The 18398-nt window shown below is 37.4% G+C and overlaps 1 protein-coding gene across 1 annotated transcript in view; it reads left to right on the top strand.

Annotated features, from left to right (window-relative positions):
* Positions 1 to 18398, top strand: part of TMEM117 (transmembrane protein 117) — a 222694-nt gene that overhangs the window by 82470 nt on the left and 121826 nt on the right. Inside the window, exon 3 of the mRNA XM_009642245.2 lies at positions 18246 to 18345. Coding sequence (XP_009640540.1) covers positions 18246 to 18345 — 100 coding nt within the window. The remainder of the gene's footprint in view (positions 1 to 18245; positions 18346 to 18398) is intronic.

The raw sequence follows: 18398 nt of genomic DNA, 5'->3' as shown, positions 1-18398 counted from the left end.
TTACCATTTTTTTTTTATTGCTGATATCTTCTGTATCAGGTCAGATTCTTTTGCTTCATTGCAACCCTGGCCTGAAGAACTTTAGGATGAAGTATGTTAAATATGGACCTTACTTTTATATTATGCTTTGTATATATTTTATTCAAGCTGACCGTAGTGCTTATAATTATTTGAAAATGTCTCAGAAAAAGTATTCAAGAATTCTTAATTAATGAGTTTTTATTTTACAACAGTAAGAATGCAAGTGTCAGCATTCCAAAACTGGCCTGTCGAACATGTGTCATCGTATAGCTTCCCTTATCTTTTGGGGAATTTATCCCCAGACTATCTGTGGGAACAAATGCTCCCAGTAACATAAAAGCCATTCTACTTTCTGGACTCTCTCTGCCCTGGAGGTCATCTGAGAATAATGAAAGCTGATACTTCTTCCAAATTGGCACTGCTGGTGGCATCAAGAAAATGGTATTCTCTTGATTACTTTCTCTCTTGAAGGAGTTAAACCACTGTCTCTACAATCCATTCAGCTTTTAGAGAAATAGAATCAACTTCTTAGTCCCATTACAAGAGCAATCTTTTCTGTCTTCATTGTTTTGAAGTAAACTGTTTGCTTTTGTTTAATGAATAGACACTTCTGCTACAAAATTTTCGTAAGGGAAACATGATCTTTTTTAATGAAAACAAGTCCCTAATAAGGGAGTGTATCCAAAGCATAGCTGTTTTGTGTCTTGCCTATCTGGGCAAATCATTTGGGGTTTCTTTCTTTCCATGTTGACTCAAAGAACAATCATATATGTTGTGGTTATATAAAATCTTGCTGCTCATTTACCTACTTTATTGTCATGCCTGTAAATAGTAATTATTGAATCACTGATTTCAATGGAAAAAGATTTGCTCCTCATGTTAAGCAGATGAAAAGGCTTTAAAACTAGATTCTATATACCTAGAAGTGTCAGCAATTAAAAGGTACTAGAGAAAAATAAAGTACACTGCTACATAGCTTAAGTTTAATGAACATCTATTTCGCGGGCAAAAAGGCTCATTTCTATATTTTCTGTAAATAGATTTTCATTTGAGGTTCCAGTTTGGTCTCATGGTACTCATATAACATTTTGTGAGAAATGGAAATGCTGATAACTGAATCTTACCTGAAAGACATACAGAGATGCACGTAACGGTAAGGCAAATCTTACGACTGCGATAATCAAAGGGCAATAAGAAAAGGGATATAAAACCTCAGAAAACTTCTGTTGGTGAGGCTGTTTCTCTTCCAGACTGAAGGCATGATACCAGCAGAGTTCAGGTACTCATTTTCCAAACCCTAACTTCTTCCTCTGTCTGGAAAAAGCCATGTGCCTAGTGCTGTCTTCCTACAGGTACTTTACCATAACAAGGCAGCAGTATGCTTGTTACAGCCAGCCATACCAGCTACAGCATGGATGTGGGGCTATGCCAGACATTGTCAAGCTTGCAACAGGTTAGAAAGAACACGGGGTGAAACAGTATGTTGGAAAAGTTATGGATACGTATCATATCCAGAGCACACTTAGAACCCAACCATCCTGCAGAGGAGACCCATATGTTCCTCATCTATGGCGTGGTTTCTTTCACTGCTGAGTGGTCTGCTCGTAAGAAGGAGTTCTCTTAGCCTTAGAAATGCTTCCCAACGACGTGCTGAATTAATGCCTAAGTCTTGTTTTCCCTCAAGGAAATAAAAAAAAGCAATATTTAAAAAATTGCTAATTACCCTCTGTTTCAGTAGTCCCATTAAAGACCAAAGCCAGTCTAGTGAAGATGCCTTCTTAATTATCCAAATATATTGCCATTTCTTTACCATTCTGTTAGTAAATCCTTGTTTAACAAGAAATCTTTGTAGGCTTTTCAGTCCAAAAGCAGTTAGCACATTTGCTTTTACTTTGCATGGTGTTTTTCTTTATGTAACAACATGATTACTGCCAAGATGAATGTAGTTCATCTGAAGTTTTCAAAATTGAATTCACTTTTTCATCAGTTCAGAGTGCTTATCAGAAAAAAAACCCTTAAAACTAAGCAAAATGGTACATTTTTGGCAAAAAAAATGAGATAACTTTCACTTCAAATTTAGATGAGCAGAGTGTTTGTCTTTCCAAATCTGATCCTTGAAATGTATTTAAAGTAATTAAATCAGCAGAGCACAGAGTAAACTTTCCTTTTGGAGTGCTTGCTGCTGTCAATCTTCCTGAAACGGGTCATCCAATCTGCAAAAGAAGGCAGGGATATTTATACTGTGATCTTAATAAAACCCCGAGCAGTTTCCCAAGTGCCACCTTCAGCGTAGCGGTAGCTATTCTTTGTGCTGCTCCTCGCCCCTGAGCCTGAAACTTCAGCAACACTCTGGGCTGTGCTCTACTTTTGAGGGAAGATCTCAACTTCCCTCAGCTTGATCAGGTTGAAATCAGCCCTGCCTTGAGCAGGAGTTTGGATTAGGTGATCTTCAGAGGTTCCTTCCAACCTAAATTATTCTATCTTTTCCTGAGAAGTATAAAAGTACGAAAATACGTAAAATTCTTTTGCACAGTTACTTGCCTGGTTTTTATTTGGAATAAAGAATTGCCTGTAGAACAGTCGAATTCTGATCAGTACTGAAAAGAGTAAAATGCCATCAGCTTTAAGTGCTGGCAAATGACCACCCTCCAGCGTAACGGGAAATGTGAAAGCTGGATGTGAAAAAGTGGATCTGGATTCCTGCAAGGGGCAGATCTCCTGCCGGCTCTGGGATACAACCTTTTGGGAAATTGAAGAGATGACTCAGTGTAATGCACAGTGTGCCTGCACAACCAGTAAATCAAAAGGGACAGGGTCACAGTCCATTCTTTTTTCTCTTATCTAGCGGAGGATTTTGTTTTCATTTTCAGTACAGAACAAGAAATGGAATTTCAGTTCACAAATGTGACAGACTACTGACTGAACAGCCTTCAAACAAAGACAAGAAAAGGTTCTTTAAACATCACAGGAGATAAATTCACAGACATGGGGATACTTCTACTTTAGGTTTTTCATAGATCATCTGCATTGTCCTGTTAATGTTGATATTTATCATTAAGTTGATCATAAATAAAACTATATGATATTGTGAATGTTTCTGTTTTGTAAATTTTGAACTGAAGACCTAAAGCTTGTAAACGTCCCAGACAGTGGCCAAAAGTGGATGATACAAGGTTGATCTATAACTAGGAATGTGATACTTCTGTCTAGATTAAGGTGAGTTGAACAAAATGTGAAAATGGAATTTTGCAGAGCTGTTGGTATTGGTTTTGTAAATAAGTGATGTTAACAAATGAAGATCACTTATTTTTTTTAAAATCTCTCATCGTATTTATTTTAACACTGTATTATTGAGAGCTAAATACGATGAAAGTAGCTGCTGAGCATCTCTGAAAATCCTACCAGAAGTTTTGCATTATGATTAATACTTTAAATGTTGCTTTACTAATATTTAAAGTAATATTAAAATGAAATCAGAGTAGTACTTTACCAGTTGTGAACCCTTTTTGCCACTAGAAAGTCAGCATGAACCTAAGACGTTGTGGAGGGTTGACCTTGGCTGGCTGCCAGACCCCCTCCCAGTCATTCTCTCACTCCCCCTCCGCCACAGGAGAGGGGAAGAAAATGAGATGGACAAGCTCTTGGGTTGAGGTAAAGGCAATATAATAAGAAATGTAATAAGAAAAGCACAAGCCGCACGCGGAAGGGAAGCAAAAAAGAGGAAATTTGTTCACTACTTCCCACCCACAGGCAGATGTCCAGTGACTTCTTGGGAAGCAGGGGCTCAATTACGCATAGCAGTTGCTTCAAAGACAAATGCCATAACCATGAATGTCCTGCCCTCCTTCTTTCCCCCCTGCTTTTATTGCTGTGTATGACACTGTACAGTGTGGAATATCCCATGGGTCAGTTCAGATCAGGTGTCCCAGCTGTGTCCCCTCCCAGCCTGTGCATCTCCAGCCTACTGGCCCTTTGAGTCGTGGATTGGTGAGATGGCCCTGATGCTGTGCGAGCACTACTCAGCTATAGCCGAAACATCGGTGTGTTATCAACAGCAGTGTAGCTACAAATGCAAAGCACAGCACCATATGGGCTGCTATAAAAAAAGTTAAGTCCATCCCAGCCAGACCCAATCCCAATCCCAAAGGAGATGTGCAGTATTATGTCAGATTTAATCCCGTGACCTGTCTTTGGATGTGAATATCCTTTTTGTTCACATGTGAGCATTTGAAAAAGACATTTGAAAAAACACAAAGTGGGCATTGCATCTCCCATACAGCTAGTGAAATATTTATTTTGAAAAACAATAAAAGTTTAAAGAAAGATGTATTTAAATTTTAATTACAAATGGGATTTAAAAGTCCTGAAATATGATAATTTAATCATACTCTACCTCTAGCCAGTAGTTTCTATTGATTAGGTCTCACAGTATTTTACTTCCTTCTGCCTTCGTAGTGCTCTGTCCATTACTGCTTGAAAGTGAGCTGTTTATTATCTTTATCTTCTTTAAAAAATTATTGTTATACAAGGCTTAAAAGATACGTTTTTAACTGAAGAATTACGTTCTGTCTTGTCTGCCTCAGAGCAGGCACTTCTAACCATTCTCACGTCCTCAGTTGGTTTCAGAATGCAGGGGGAATTTTTGCAGTGCTTGCTCCTGAGCAGAGAGAGGGGTTTATAATTGCTCAGCAGAGCCATCCAGCAACTTTCTATTTCTTCCATTCATCAATGTAGAATATCAGTTTAATTACAAAATCTCCCACATAATCAATGAGTAAACTAAGGAAATACCGTAAAATACATTGGCATTGTTCCTGAGGCTTTGCATGCATCCAGTGTAAAGATGTCATGGTGTTCTGACGAATGACACTATTTGCTACAGCTAATAACACGTGGATGATAACTTTCAGACAGTATGAAACTATTTCTGGATCAGATTATCATTGAACAGTAGTGCTTTGAAATGTTTTCCACAATAAGCGTCAGACAAAGATAGAATATTTACTCCATAGTTTATTTAATTCTGGTTATATCTATCCTGCTAACCATCTGTTCAACTTTACATTTAACTTACTATTTTAGTAAATCTTAATTGCAGTTTGCTCATTCTTGTAAAGGCTTCTTACTGACAATGCTTTATGGTATAATCTTTTACACTTTTTGGAAATGTCTTTTAAACCCTGTGTCTAAAAAAGAGGTAAGTTTTTTCAGTTAGAATGGTACTTTCACAAACTGCGTATTTTATCTTTAGTATCTCGCTGGTTTTAGTTGCAGTTTGGGATGTGGGTAGAGTTGCAAGGACATTTTATGGACGTTAGACCTTCAGTCTAATAACTTAAACTGTGCCAGTCTTAAAACATAAAAATCCATATTTTGTCATTTCTCATAGTTTAAGAGTCCAATAAAAATTAGTTTAAAGTTAACCAACTACTTCTACATTTAACTGAATTGAAATCTCCAGGTGGTAATTTATCTGATTTGGAAATGTTCTTGCAGGTTAACCTCGATAGGCAGCATTAGTGTATTATCGACATTGTTTTGGTTACAAATCTAAAACACAGCACCATACAAGCTGCTGTAAAGAAAATTAATTCCATCTGAGCCAGATCCAGTGCAGATGTCTAAGATAAGTCAAATGACTTATATCTGTAAAGTGCTTATTTTTCTCTATTGACTGTGAAGAGAAATGGACTTTTCTATGGGATCCTAGAATTACTAGCTGAAATTGAGACTTTTTTTTTTTTAAGTCTGTAGTTGAGATGAAACCCAGTATTTGTAACTGACCTTAAAAATATAACCAAAGCCATCATAGTGTCTGAGTATCAAAAATGCACATGCATGCAACGCTCTCTCAATTGTTTGAGGATATGCTAGGCCCTTACTTGGGAAAAATTAGGAGAATATTCTTTCTGAGGATGAAGTTCACATCACAATTTGTGTCTTTTCTCCATTTGTGCATCTGAAAGTTTACTACAAGTGACTGTGCCTGAGCAAACACTTGCAGTGTTTGGTTGTGACGTGTTTGTCTTCTAATAACTCATTTTCAAGTAATTAAAAGATGACTTTTAATTAGAGATGTATTGTAAAATGGACAGTCTGCAGTGGAGTTATGTTAAGGATCCTCAAACAACATCTGACAATTTTCCCACCTTAATTTCAATGATAATTTTATTTAAAATGCTGAGTAGTGTAAGGACCAGAAAATACTGCAGTCAGTACAATACAGAGCAAATTTATAGTAGATCCAGTGTTGGACTCAGATGATATCAGCTATTGGATGGTCAAGTAGTCATGATAAAGGCATTTGCTTTGTCAGTCAAGGAGTGGAAGAACAGGCTGTCTTCTTCCCTGCGTTTTCCACGTGAAATTCTCTGCTGTGATTATATGCCAGCTCTTGTCAGATGAGTGGCCCTAGACCCAGTTGTTCTTCATATACCATTTTCAAATAATTGGTAAAGCAGCAATCTCCTCGATTTGTTAATTTGTACATTGCTTGAAGTCTAGTTCTTTTCCATCTGCTCTGCAATCTGCTGCTGTTATTACATTATGAGAGACGCCAACCAAATCCTCAGACCAAATCCTCCAGAGTTGTTATGCCACATTTTCCTTCCATTTCTCCTCAGAGGTACCTGTGAGCACGGTAGATCATTGTTTCTTAATAACTCCAGCAATTTCTATATCTCAGTCTGGTTTTAAGGGCTGCAGGAGGACTGATATGCACCAGTCATCTTCAACAGATACGAACGCAACCATACATAACAAAAAGATATTTCCTGTTCTTGTACTTGTAAGTAGCTTTAAAGAACAACTTTTTCTCATATGAGAGTTTCTTAATTAATTTTGATTTATTGATGGAGTATTGGCTATGTGTATGCAGACTGTAGGATTTAGATAATGCTTTAGAACAAACTGCAGAAGTACTGTTTCAGAAGGTTCTTATTTAGGGCTCATTTGTGGCTGTATCAAACTGTAATATCCATTCTCCATCTGAATAAACTCTTGGGTTTTGGAGCTGAATTATTGTTTCTGCCAACGTGGTTCTTTGAAAAGCCTAGTAAGGCTGACATGCTAATGCCATTTTCGGTCTTCATAAGACCCCCGTGCAGTTGTTTGCGCCATTGTGTACTGATGTTCCCAGCTGGTATATGCTCTCAATTCCTTGAAAAACTGCAATTTCAGTCTCCTTTTGTCTGCACACTCCTTAATACAGCAAAGCATTTGTAAGCAGCTGTAAGCACTGAAATAACATTACTGAAAGTTTAGACCTATTCTTTTGTTTGAAATTAAGGTTTTAACTGAGCGCTTTTCAAGGAAGGAAGCATCGCTCTGTTTGTCCTGTTGCAGTGAGACTTGCTCTACTAGAATGCTGAGATTATAGGCAGTTGAATCTTTACAAAAGGAGTAGCAAAATACAGTGAATCTAAAGACTTTTCCTAGAAACGTTTGAGGATTGTGACCACATCGGTTCTATTCTGGGCTCCATTTTCTTGCTTTTCAAATCTTTTGTACTTGAAATGTATTTCTGCATTTTTGAATATAGTCATCTTGTCATTTCCCTTCCACCAGCTTTGTCAGTCCAGTTTTGCAGTTCTCCGACTCTTCTTCCTCCTTTGAAGTATTTTTTAATACTCTACTTCCCCAATTGCGTATGATTTTCTCTGGTTTTGGCTGATTGATGGTCTCCCTGTGGCCCTTGTCAAATTCAGTGTTCAATCACTTGGCACACCGAGGGATTCCAGCACCCACTGGTGGAATCCATGGAATATGTGTGAGCGCCATTAGTGTTCATGAAGAAGCAACTGAGCATAGATTCTTCAAGGGCCTTTGGTCCACTTTTTTTAGGCTTTGCCTCTATACAACACAAAGATCCTACAGGAAACAGTTTATATTTTAATTCAACTTTACTCTTAGCATTTTGACTTGTGCTGTCTCTCAGCGTCAAAAAAATTAACTTGTATTCTGCATAAGCAATATATGCCTGTGTGTATGGTTAACTTTTGTATTATTTATATTGATATAAAATACTTACATTTGTATCATTTTCTGGAGAATATTTAACAAACACTAAATTATGTACTGATGTGGAGCTAAAAAATGAAGTGCTGTCTTCCTTTTTCAAACTGTTCAGGGTGACGTATAGCAGATATACTTTATTTTATTGAAGTCTAAAGAAAGGATAGAAAGAGGAAAGTCTTGGCTATTTGCACAGAAGTGTTTTGTGCCAAATCCTTGGCTGCTTTAGGATGAGGTCTTGGCATAATTGAAAGAGACCACTTGAACTAGAAATCTGGAGCAGTCAGTTGTAAAGTGCACTCATTCCCTAGTGCCCTTTTAAATTTTGTTCAGATGTTTAAATAATGTTAGCTTTGCTTTTGATAAAGGACTTTAGGTTTAAATAAATAAGTTTAAATAAATGTAACTTAAAATAAATAATCTTTAAGCATAACTGAGGCCTTGAGCGATCTGATCTAATGCCAGTTAGCCATTTAGCATCAGGGGTTGGATGAGTTCATCACTTCAGTTTCCTTCCAAACTGATTTTTTCTGTGATTTTACCTGATTTATTTAATTGTTACTAAATGCTTATTCAATGGATCTGTCAATAGTCTAATACTTAAGAATCTTCATTTTATCCTCAAACTTCCATGAAGTCCAATCTCCTTTCTACTCATTCAGCAAATGTGCCACAAGCTCCAAGGCAGGTATTACTTAGTCACTCTTCCTTTTTTAGTAAATTTATACTTCTGCAATGCAAAGTAGCAGGACTCTGCCTCACCATCCATCCATTCAGTCAGTCTCAGATCTTATCACCGACTGGTCTTGTTCCTGACTCATTCATTTCAAATATTACTTGTCTTTATAGAGAATAATTCAAAGAAATACTGATTTTAAAATATCAGTTTAGTTGAATCACCTGTTCTACAACCTTGACACTTCTGTAATATTCTTTACAATTTGAACAATCATGATACGAAGTCCCAGACTGGTGTTGATAATTTAAAATAGGCATTACAGGACTACACAGTCATTCTCTCACAACTTTGCATACATACTGTGGACTTGGTTCATAAGAAAACATGAGAAGTTTCTTGCGAAATAATAGTTTTTAAATAGAAAATGGAAAATTGGTAAATTGATTTTGATGCTAGTCAGATGTAATTAAGCTCTAAATTACTTTACTGTTGAAAGATGAACGTTTTTCATATCTGTAGTTAAACTTTGAATCCTCTAAGGGAATATCTGACCTTATTCGGTATTGTAGTTTGAGGTAGAAATACATTTTTCTGAATGAAAAAACTTGCACAATAATTGTTAATCCAAAGTGATTTGGACATGAAACGTTTTTTCAACCTCCCAAGAATTTTTGCAGATTAGAAGGATTTCCTGTCCCAAACCAGCAAAAAAAAAAAAAATATTTAAAAAGCTTATGATATGCAGATTTGCAAAGAAAGCTGGAATGGTCATAGAAACAGGTTGAAAAAAATCAAGATAAATATTTCTAAGTATAAGTAACTTAATTTTTAAATCAAACCGCAAGATTATTTTCAATTTGAGAACTGGCAAGTTTTTTGCATTTTGCAAATATGTGCATATTTTCAGATTTTGAATTTTTTTCCTCCCAATTTATTAAAAGCAATACGCTCCTGCAAGTGATCGCAGACTCTGCGTGACCTACCATTTTATAATAATAGTGAGATGCTCCTCACCATTTTTTACTCCTGATAACTTTCAAGAAAGAGATAGAGGTACCATCATCACTGGCAGTACAAGCACACAAGCCAAACTCAGTATCTTAATATCTTACATAAAAGGTAATGTGAATGGATTTGAAATTGTCATTTAAAGCCTGCGTGTCAGGGTAATCACCTTCTAGCCTATAAAGGATGTCTTCTCTGCTTCAGATACTCTGACATGTCTCTGCAGCAAAACTCTGGAAACAAAAATGTCAAAATTAAAACTTACCGCACTGTGCTGATGTAGTAAAAAAAAAAAATAAAAATTTTAACCTATTTAGCAGCAATTACACTCCTCCACCACTCTTTTACATCCTTTGATGCAAATTGTAAGGTGAGTCATATGTCAGTCTCCACTACTTTAAAAATGGGTATCCATATGCAGGTTGCATTCTTCTATATTTCCAGTTAATTCTCAAATTTAACCTCCATCTAACAGGTTCAAATACTGGTCCAACATTTGCTGTGGTGAAGCATCTCACTTCATTCCAGTCACAAATATATAGGTTCTTGCAATGTCTTCCAGTCTTCGGTAAAACACCAGACGTCCCCTGGTCCATGCTGAAAGGACAATCCATTGGCCTCTTGTCATTCACCTGCAGGGTGTCAGTGGTTCCTGAAAATAAAGTGCTGGAAGAAGGCACATGGTCCTTGCCTCACCCAGTCACTACAGTAGACCCTTGAAATCGAAACTAATATTACTCTTTATAAAGCCTTAAACCATTGTCATTAAATAAGGAAAAAAATCTACTTTGTTTATAATAAATTTTTTAAGAAAAAGTAAACTCATAAGAAATTTTCACAATTTTATTTTACGTTATGGGCTTACAATTTTTTTCAGAGCCAGCTCAAATTCCTTTCAGTTATGATTGCTGAGAATCTGTCAGCAGAGTTTCTGTGCCGGCATTTCTTCGTTCCCTCAGTTCCAATTCATTAACTTAAGACATGTTGTTTGTAGTTTTCTGGCATTTCATTATTTCAATTTATATATATATAAAAAAATCTGTTTATCAACAGTTCAGGGAAGTTTAATAAGTTAAAGAATGATTAATATGCAAAGTTGCATTATCTGCTAATACTTGCAAGTTTCTACTAGAATCTGCTAAAATACATTTCTGCTTTCGCTTTCCCGGTTGGGCTGCTGCTGACAAGCAGCGTCCATTCAGTGTTTTGTACCAACTGCAAATTGTTCTAATTTCCCCTTTCCGAATAGCAATAACTGCAGTGGCTAGTTTATTCAGCATTATAATAATGCATTTAAACTTCTCTTCCATCCCTAAAACTGAAACAGATAGAAAGTACAAAGTTTTTGCTGGAATTCACAGAAGTTTTAAATGTTATCAAAACACTTGGTGGTAAAGTTCCAGCTACATCATTTCATTTTGTTTATATTCTGGCAATGATATGAGCAGTTCTCTTTTTTTTCTTTTTTTTTTTTTTTTGAAGTGAATCATTTTTTTTTCTTACACCTGCCAGTTCTGAGAATATTGCTGCACATCTGTCCTTACCCCTCCTCAGCTGTACTGAAATGTCAGCACCGGTAACAGATGTGTGGAAGCCGTGGCCCATTCTGAAGAGTTCGGCCAGCGCAGCATCGCTCAAAGCCGTTCTTAGGAGTACCTTGCCAAGTTCAAAACCGAAGCAAGTACTTATCTAAAAGAAAATGTCTCTCTCTTGCTAAATCACTAATCTAATTTAGCCTTACCAAAGGCATTGCCTGTTGTATTCCTTAGTTCCTGTTAATGTTATTTTCAAATTTGGTAATGTTATTTTTAGATTTTAGTAGCTATTTTTAAAATGTCACTCACCAAACAAATTATCTGTATTTTAAGATAAGCAAACCTACAACATCTAATAAAATGCTAAATGTTAAAAAAAAAACCTAAACCAGTTTACAACATTTCTCTAAAATTTAGAAACACTGAGCACACCTTTTTCTTCAGTGTGCATGTGGATAATTTAGCTTGCTGTTTAGCAGCTTATTGAAAATCAACGGTCGTTATCCTTCTCAGGATGCGTACAGCAACGGCTGAGACTGCAAACTTGGATGTCTGCAGAGCATGGTTAGTCAAGATCCTCTTTGAACCCTCAGAATGGGTGTGCCCAAGGCCACTTGTCCTCTTGGTGTCCCTGGGCACCTGTGCTGGCATTTTGGACTTTTTTACTGAAAAACTATTTTGATATCATAGTACATAGGCAAATGGAATGAATCAAATAAGGCATGTAATGAGCCAGCTTGTACTACAGTCTTGTGGATTAATTGCAGAATTTTACTAGCCTATTAAAAGAGATGCTAAAAAGTGACAAGGTTCTCTTAACTTGTTTGATTGTCCACTAAAACAATTTTCAATTAACAATTCACGTAGCAGTAAGTAAAGTATCTCAGCCCTCTCCTGTAGTATCAAACAGGCATGTAAGAGGCAACCCTTTATTTCATTGCTTCAGTAAAACCAACTTATGTGGTGGTTATGGAGTTTGATGGAAGCATAAAGAGCTACGTACAAACAGCTGCAGTGCTTGTGTCTGTGTGCATGGGGGGGCGGGGGGGCTGGTAGGACTGTGCTATGGATATTTGGGGTGAGCATTCCTCTATTAGCACAATAGCAGTAGAAATGTTTCAGGCAACCTGTCCTTGGCTGCATAGTATAACCTTTATGTGCTGCAGAAAGATGCTAAATGCACTCAGCAGCCTTTGTTTTAATTTTGATGGACTAAACGGAATATACATGTGATGATACACATTGCACAAGAAGAGCAAAAGTCCTGGAAAATTTGGAAAAGGTATCTCATGGATATAATAAATTTGAAAAATCAGTTTGTTGAATTCTCTCATTGGGCACCTTTTATGCCTTTATCCCAGACTATCCTGTCCGTAGGAGGGGCTTTGTAGTAGAGTCTGTAGGGGTGGCAGGGAGACGCAATTCTTTAACCTTGAAAGGCATTGAAGCAGCGTCCCTTGGACTAGGGATTGGATCTCACATGTTCCCTACCATTTAAGTTACGTACATACAGCTCTTTACATTAACAGACAGAAATGCAATTGCTGCATTTTTCAACGGGCCTTGTCTTACAGGCAGGCTTGCAAAACACTTCACAGATGGAGCTCCACAGGCAAACCAAGTGGAGGAATAACCACTTCATGGATATCAATCAATATAGGCTGTGAGCTAGAAGCCAAATGGCTTATTCCTGTGGAGAGTGAGCACCTCCTGTACATGCCTAGCAGCACAAATTTAAATGACTTGGGAGTTTTAAAAGCCAAGTCCCCAGAGTAAGTTAGGCAGCCCTCAGGCCTGTAGATTGATGAACAGAGGTTTTCAGAATCACAGTTCTGTTGCCTAATTTAAAAAAAAAAAAAAAAAAAAAAGTGTGTAAATAAGTTACCAACCAGCAACACTCAGCTGCAGCATCAATCCATCAGTCTCGGGTGTTCTGCACTATGCACGGATCTGTTTCTCTATGGCCAAGCCATTTTTGCATCCTAGTTTTGTTGTGTCTTGGAGATTAGCCTGCTGAGCCTCTTGTGGCTGTTACGTCTTTGACGTCTTGTCAAGCAGGATGCCTGGTTCAGTGCCTCTTAATTCTCTCTGTTCTGGTGTCATAGAAGAAGTGTCATTGGTACCTCTGAAGTGTGCACTGGGGAAGATTGGGGACTGCATGACCATCTGTTTTGCTCCCTGCACTATTTGTAGGTAGCTATGCATTATGCCATTCGCATATGATATGCCAATTTACAGGACAGCAGGTCTTCTTGTCTCTGTGCATCTTCCATTCCCTGTGGCTCTGACTTCAGTTCCTACCCATAGAGGAATAGCTTTTCAGGTGAGCAAAGTGCTACCGAGTGTCTCATTTGCCATTCTGTCATTTTAGAGTGGCAGATATGGATCAGGAACTGTATCTACAGTCTTTTATGTAGGTTTTCAGTTATTCTGACGTTCTTTGCCTCAGTAAATTAAAAGTAATGGAAGCTTGTAGCGCCACATCTAAACACATACTTCTTTGCAGCCCGTGTGAACTCCTGTGCCGTCACTTGGTGGCCATTGTCAAGGCATTTCACTTTGTCAGGTGCACCAAGGAAGATGAGTTCCATATATATATAATCAGCTATTTAGGGGGAATGCCTCAGAAAAGCACGTATCAGACTGCAGAACATGTACAGAGTTTTTGTCACTCAGCATAAAAGTTATCTAGGCCTCCCCTCCTTTTCCAAGAGCCTTCAGTTACCACTCCCTATGGGTGCAGTTCTTGTAGACCCTGTACAGAACATGCCCTGTCTGCTATGTGCCAGCCCAGTGCCTTAGATACTCCAGAGTGTATAAAGAGCTAGCTGAAGTGTAGTTAAGATGCATCAAGGTCACTAAAATGGCATTAAAAGGCAACTAAAACCTCCACAAAGCGTCTGTGCTTTCACTGCAGTCCAGGGAGACGTAGGGTTCAGTTCAGATGTGTCACAGGCCTTACAAGAGATCCAGATCTCTTTGGATTATTATCTGGTGACCAGGATATGACACAGCACCTGGAACTATTTAGTCACATAGGTTTAGCAATGCCTTTTGATATGTGAACATACTGTTTTGACATGCTAGCCATCCTGCAGTAACGTAAGGCAAACAAATCCTTTACCCAGTAGTGTAAGGGCAAATTATGCTCTAATCTGCGTTTACTATTCTGACTAGGCTCCATTGAGAGTTTGGATCCCTGGTTTACACTTGTCTAAATTCAAGCTAGATCCCAGTTTTAGATTCCCATGATGGTCAAGAAAACACCGTCTCAGCACTGAGTTTCAGCCATGACTTTCATTCCAGTGCCTCGAACAATGTTGATAGCACCGCAGTGGCTTGTACCTCTTTATCCAACCTAAAATCAAAACCATTCCATTTGCTTTCAGACTGTTTGTCATTTTGGCAGCTCCTAAATTGTCATCCGTCTTTAAAAAAATGCTCTGATGCCTTACTTCGAACAATTTCTCTGGGCTAGTGCTGTTGTTTCCCTCTTTGTCCATTCTGTGCATGCTGCGCTGCTAACTCCCGAAAAGTGATGAGGCTCATACATCCTTTTACTGCCTCACTGTTATTAACTTACCTTTTGCAACAACGTGGATGTAGGGAGCACCTTATGACGGGGTTTTTTGGACTCTGTTTTAGAACTATGTGTGTCAAGTCTCTTTTGTCTTTTGGTTCCTCTGTTTTGTCCTAGTCTTTCAAAATTGCGGTCTACCTTCCATAGGCTTTGGCCTGCGAAGAGCAATTTCCCTGGCTTTGCAGCTTCTAGTTTTACTGTCAAAGGTTAATAGTGGGTTTGTCCCAAATCCCAATCACAAACTTGTCCTTTATCTATAACATTCACAAGTATTGGCTCCTCAGCCTTTAATTATTTACACTTATCTTGTCCGTTTCTGAAAAGCTTTTTACTCTGTTATGAGCTTTAACTGCTGTGTTTTTCCACTCAGGGTTTTCTTAGATTGTGCTATTCATGCAATATGAATGTACCTTGCTACAGAATACAAATATGGCAAAGCAGACAGAAGCCTTTTGACAAGCTATAGAAAATCTGGGCTGACGATGCCAATTAACTGGAACCCAACAACTATTAACCCTCCTGCAAGGTGCAGACGTGGGTCCTAGCCAGGAAGCAAAGTATCCAATTAATGAAAAGTGCTCTAATCACTAGCTAGATCTAGAAAAAAGTAGGGATTTTTCCACAATAGAATTAATTTGGCTTTTGGTAGTGTTAAAATATAAATCCTGGTAACATCAGCAGGCAGACATGGCTTTTTTTGAAATGTCAACTACTCTCATTTATATTTAAACTAAAACCTGAAAATTAAAAATGGAGGGTTTTTTCATTTTTAGCAGACAAAAGTCCAGATTTTAAAAAAGTCAATTTCTCTTTGTGTTTTGAAATGAAAATAGTACTGCAGAAAGCATAAAAGACACAGGATGCAATGCTAATAGTTAATAAAATAGTTAATAAAATAGCAGTGTATTTCATTACTATTTCTAATAAGATAATGACAGTGCTAAAAATACTTTCCCTGTTCCATAAGAAGTTGTAGCTGTATTTGAATCAGTAAATGGACTAAAAAAATATGCACAGATTATGTTCTTAAGAGTTTCTTTATAATAACATACTATTTTAACTCTAACTGAAGGTCTGTCAATTTGCATCTTTAATTTAGACATTTATTACTTACAGGCTACGATGCACAATTTATATTAGGCTTCTTGGATGCTTTCATGTTTCAGATGTTCATGTTTCAAATTACAAAAAGGACTGTTAGGATGATCTGGTGCTTTCAAGGTGCTTTCTTTATATTTAAGTATTGTATGCAGCTCATCCAACCTTATTATAAGCCTTCAGGTACTTTTAAGATTTGGAAAAACAAGTGACTACATGGAGAATTCCAATGTCCATTAAAAAAAAATAGCTTATGTCTGGTTTGGTATCTCTTCTACTTGTTAATACCTACATTCAGTCATCATTGACCTCTCAGCTTTTTTGGATAACCCGTCTTTTGTCCGTCAGCCTGCCATGGGTGGCTGTGGCAGGCCCACTTGGTGCAACGAAACTATAGGAGCTACCCAAGTGTCCCCTTTTTCAGGAGTGCTGTGCAAGTGTTCATTTAGTTTCTGTACACCTGTAAAAAGGTTAGAGCTATGGGGGGGGTGGAGGGGGGTGGGGTGCTGTATGTGTTTCACACTGATGCAAAACATAAGCATATGGTTTGCTTTTGGGGGCCAGTCCTTACAACTGACATTTATTGTTGTGCCTTCTTTGTTAATGAGACACCTTCTTAAGGAATGCAGACTTGATAATTTTTCACCTTCACAGATACTACAAGAACAACATGCCCAAGATGCAAGAAATAAAGGAATTCCAAATGGTTCCCCATTATAAAGAGGCTGGGAGAATATATCTGGGAGGGGTGTGCTTGCCTGTTCTCTCAGTATCCCCTAGGTATCTGCTGTTGCCCTCTCTTGGAGACAAGGCATTGGAACAGAGGGACTTCAGGCTGACCCAGTAGAACCGTTCTTGTGGTCTTACATCCTTATTTACAATAAAAGAAATTTAGAATATTGATCATTTTATTAACTACATGGAACATAATTAAAAATAGCTTGGAAAAAAATGCAGGGTTTTTTAATTCCAGCAGAAAATCTGAGCCAGCATTTATATGCTGTTCAACAGATGGAAAAAAAAATGGACAGTATTTTTGTGAGTGACATATTAGCTGAAAGGTCATGACGTGTATAATGAAAAGAGCCATTAGGGTATGTCATTTTGCATGGTGTCATGAAACTATTCAATGACATTAATATTTCTACTCTAGAACATATTAACTTGTATCTAAGAAGTGATAGAGTGCTGCACATAGATTTGTCTTAGCAAGATCCTCTATCCTGATCAAACATTTAGATTTTAATAGGACTGCCCCAGAAAGTGGGATCAGCTTGCACTGATCCAGCTGCAGGGATATGGTCCATTAGCTCCTAGACATGACAACGTTTGGTATATAATCATGGTAAGATTTGACTAATGGGTAGTGCCATGTTCAAGGAAGTTGTTACATGCAGCTGGGTCAGTTGTGCTCACCCTTAAATAGGTGTAACATTATATAAGCAATGTTTACAGGTATCTTGAAAACACAGGTATTACTTGGGAAGTTAAAATATAATTGCTGTCATTATTCAATGTGTTAGCTCCTGAGGAGAGCCATCTCTTCTTAAACACTATAAAAGTCTTTTAGCAGAGGATATGAGTATATTAAAAGCTGTGATTTTTTCCACAAAGGTTTTAATCCAGTACAAGTAACCTTGCCTTCTTAATTGTCCTTATAGAATCTTGATGAACTTGAAAGTAGAGGTCAAATTATTGTGTGAGGTTTTAAATCCTATCTGTTGCATTATTTAAGCAGAATGGAAATGTTTCTTTTGGATTTAAGTAAAATATCTCTGTGAAAATACATTGTATAAATCAAGAAACAGCGACTTCTCACTGAAATTCTGCAAAGCTTGCTTGCACTATTGTGTTGAAAATCTTTAAGTTCTCTTTAAAAAGATAATCAAGCCACTTGACTTTTCACTCTACCAGTTATACAACCACGGGTTTTTTATTTTTCTTCATAAAGATTTTACAAAGTCACCGATTCAGAGAATGTTGCAATTCCATTAGTACAAAGGAAGAGATAAAAAGTGTAAAATAGTTTATATTTCCAGAAGCCTTACATAATCCTAAAGCCTTTGCTATCATTCTTTTAGCACCTTCAAAAGAGACATGGGCTGTAAAATCAGATTCACATTTCCATTTCTAATTGGAATTGACCCATCCTGGTTCAGCTCTATGTCAAGACTCAGATCTAGCAGAAAAAGTGATTATCAAAGAAATGGGAAGTCTTTCATGGCTAATTATAAATTTTGTCACTAAAGCAAGTTCTTTATAACTGCATTAAGCAAACGTGTATAGCTTACAGTGTGTGTTCTTGTTTCCACAGTGCATACATTATAACAGACTTCATGGGCATCAGGAATGAAAATTTTATGAAGGTAGCTGCAGTTGGGACTTGGATGGGAGATTTTGTCACAGCATGGATGGTAAGAAACATAATACTACATTTTAAAAGAGAAGGAATATGTCTGTTGGTTTC

The sequence above is a fragment of the Egretta garzetta genome, unplaced genomic scaffold, assembly GCF_000687185.1.
Source record: "Egretta garzetta isolate BGI_Z169 unplaced genomic scaffold, ASM68718v1 scaffold420, whole genome shotgun sequence".
Taxonomy (NCBI): Eukaryota; Metazoa; Chordata; class Aves; order Pelecaniformes; family Ardeidae; genus Egretta; species Egretta garzetta.
Note: the sequence above shows the minus strand (reverse complement) of the source record. Positions and strands in the feature narration are given on the sequence as shown.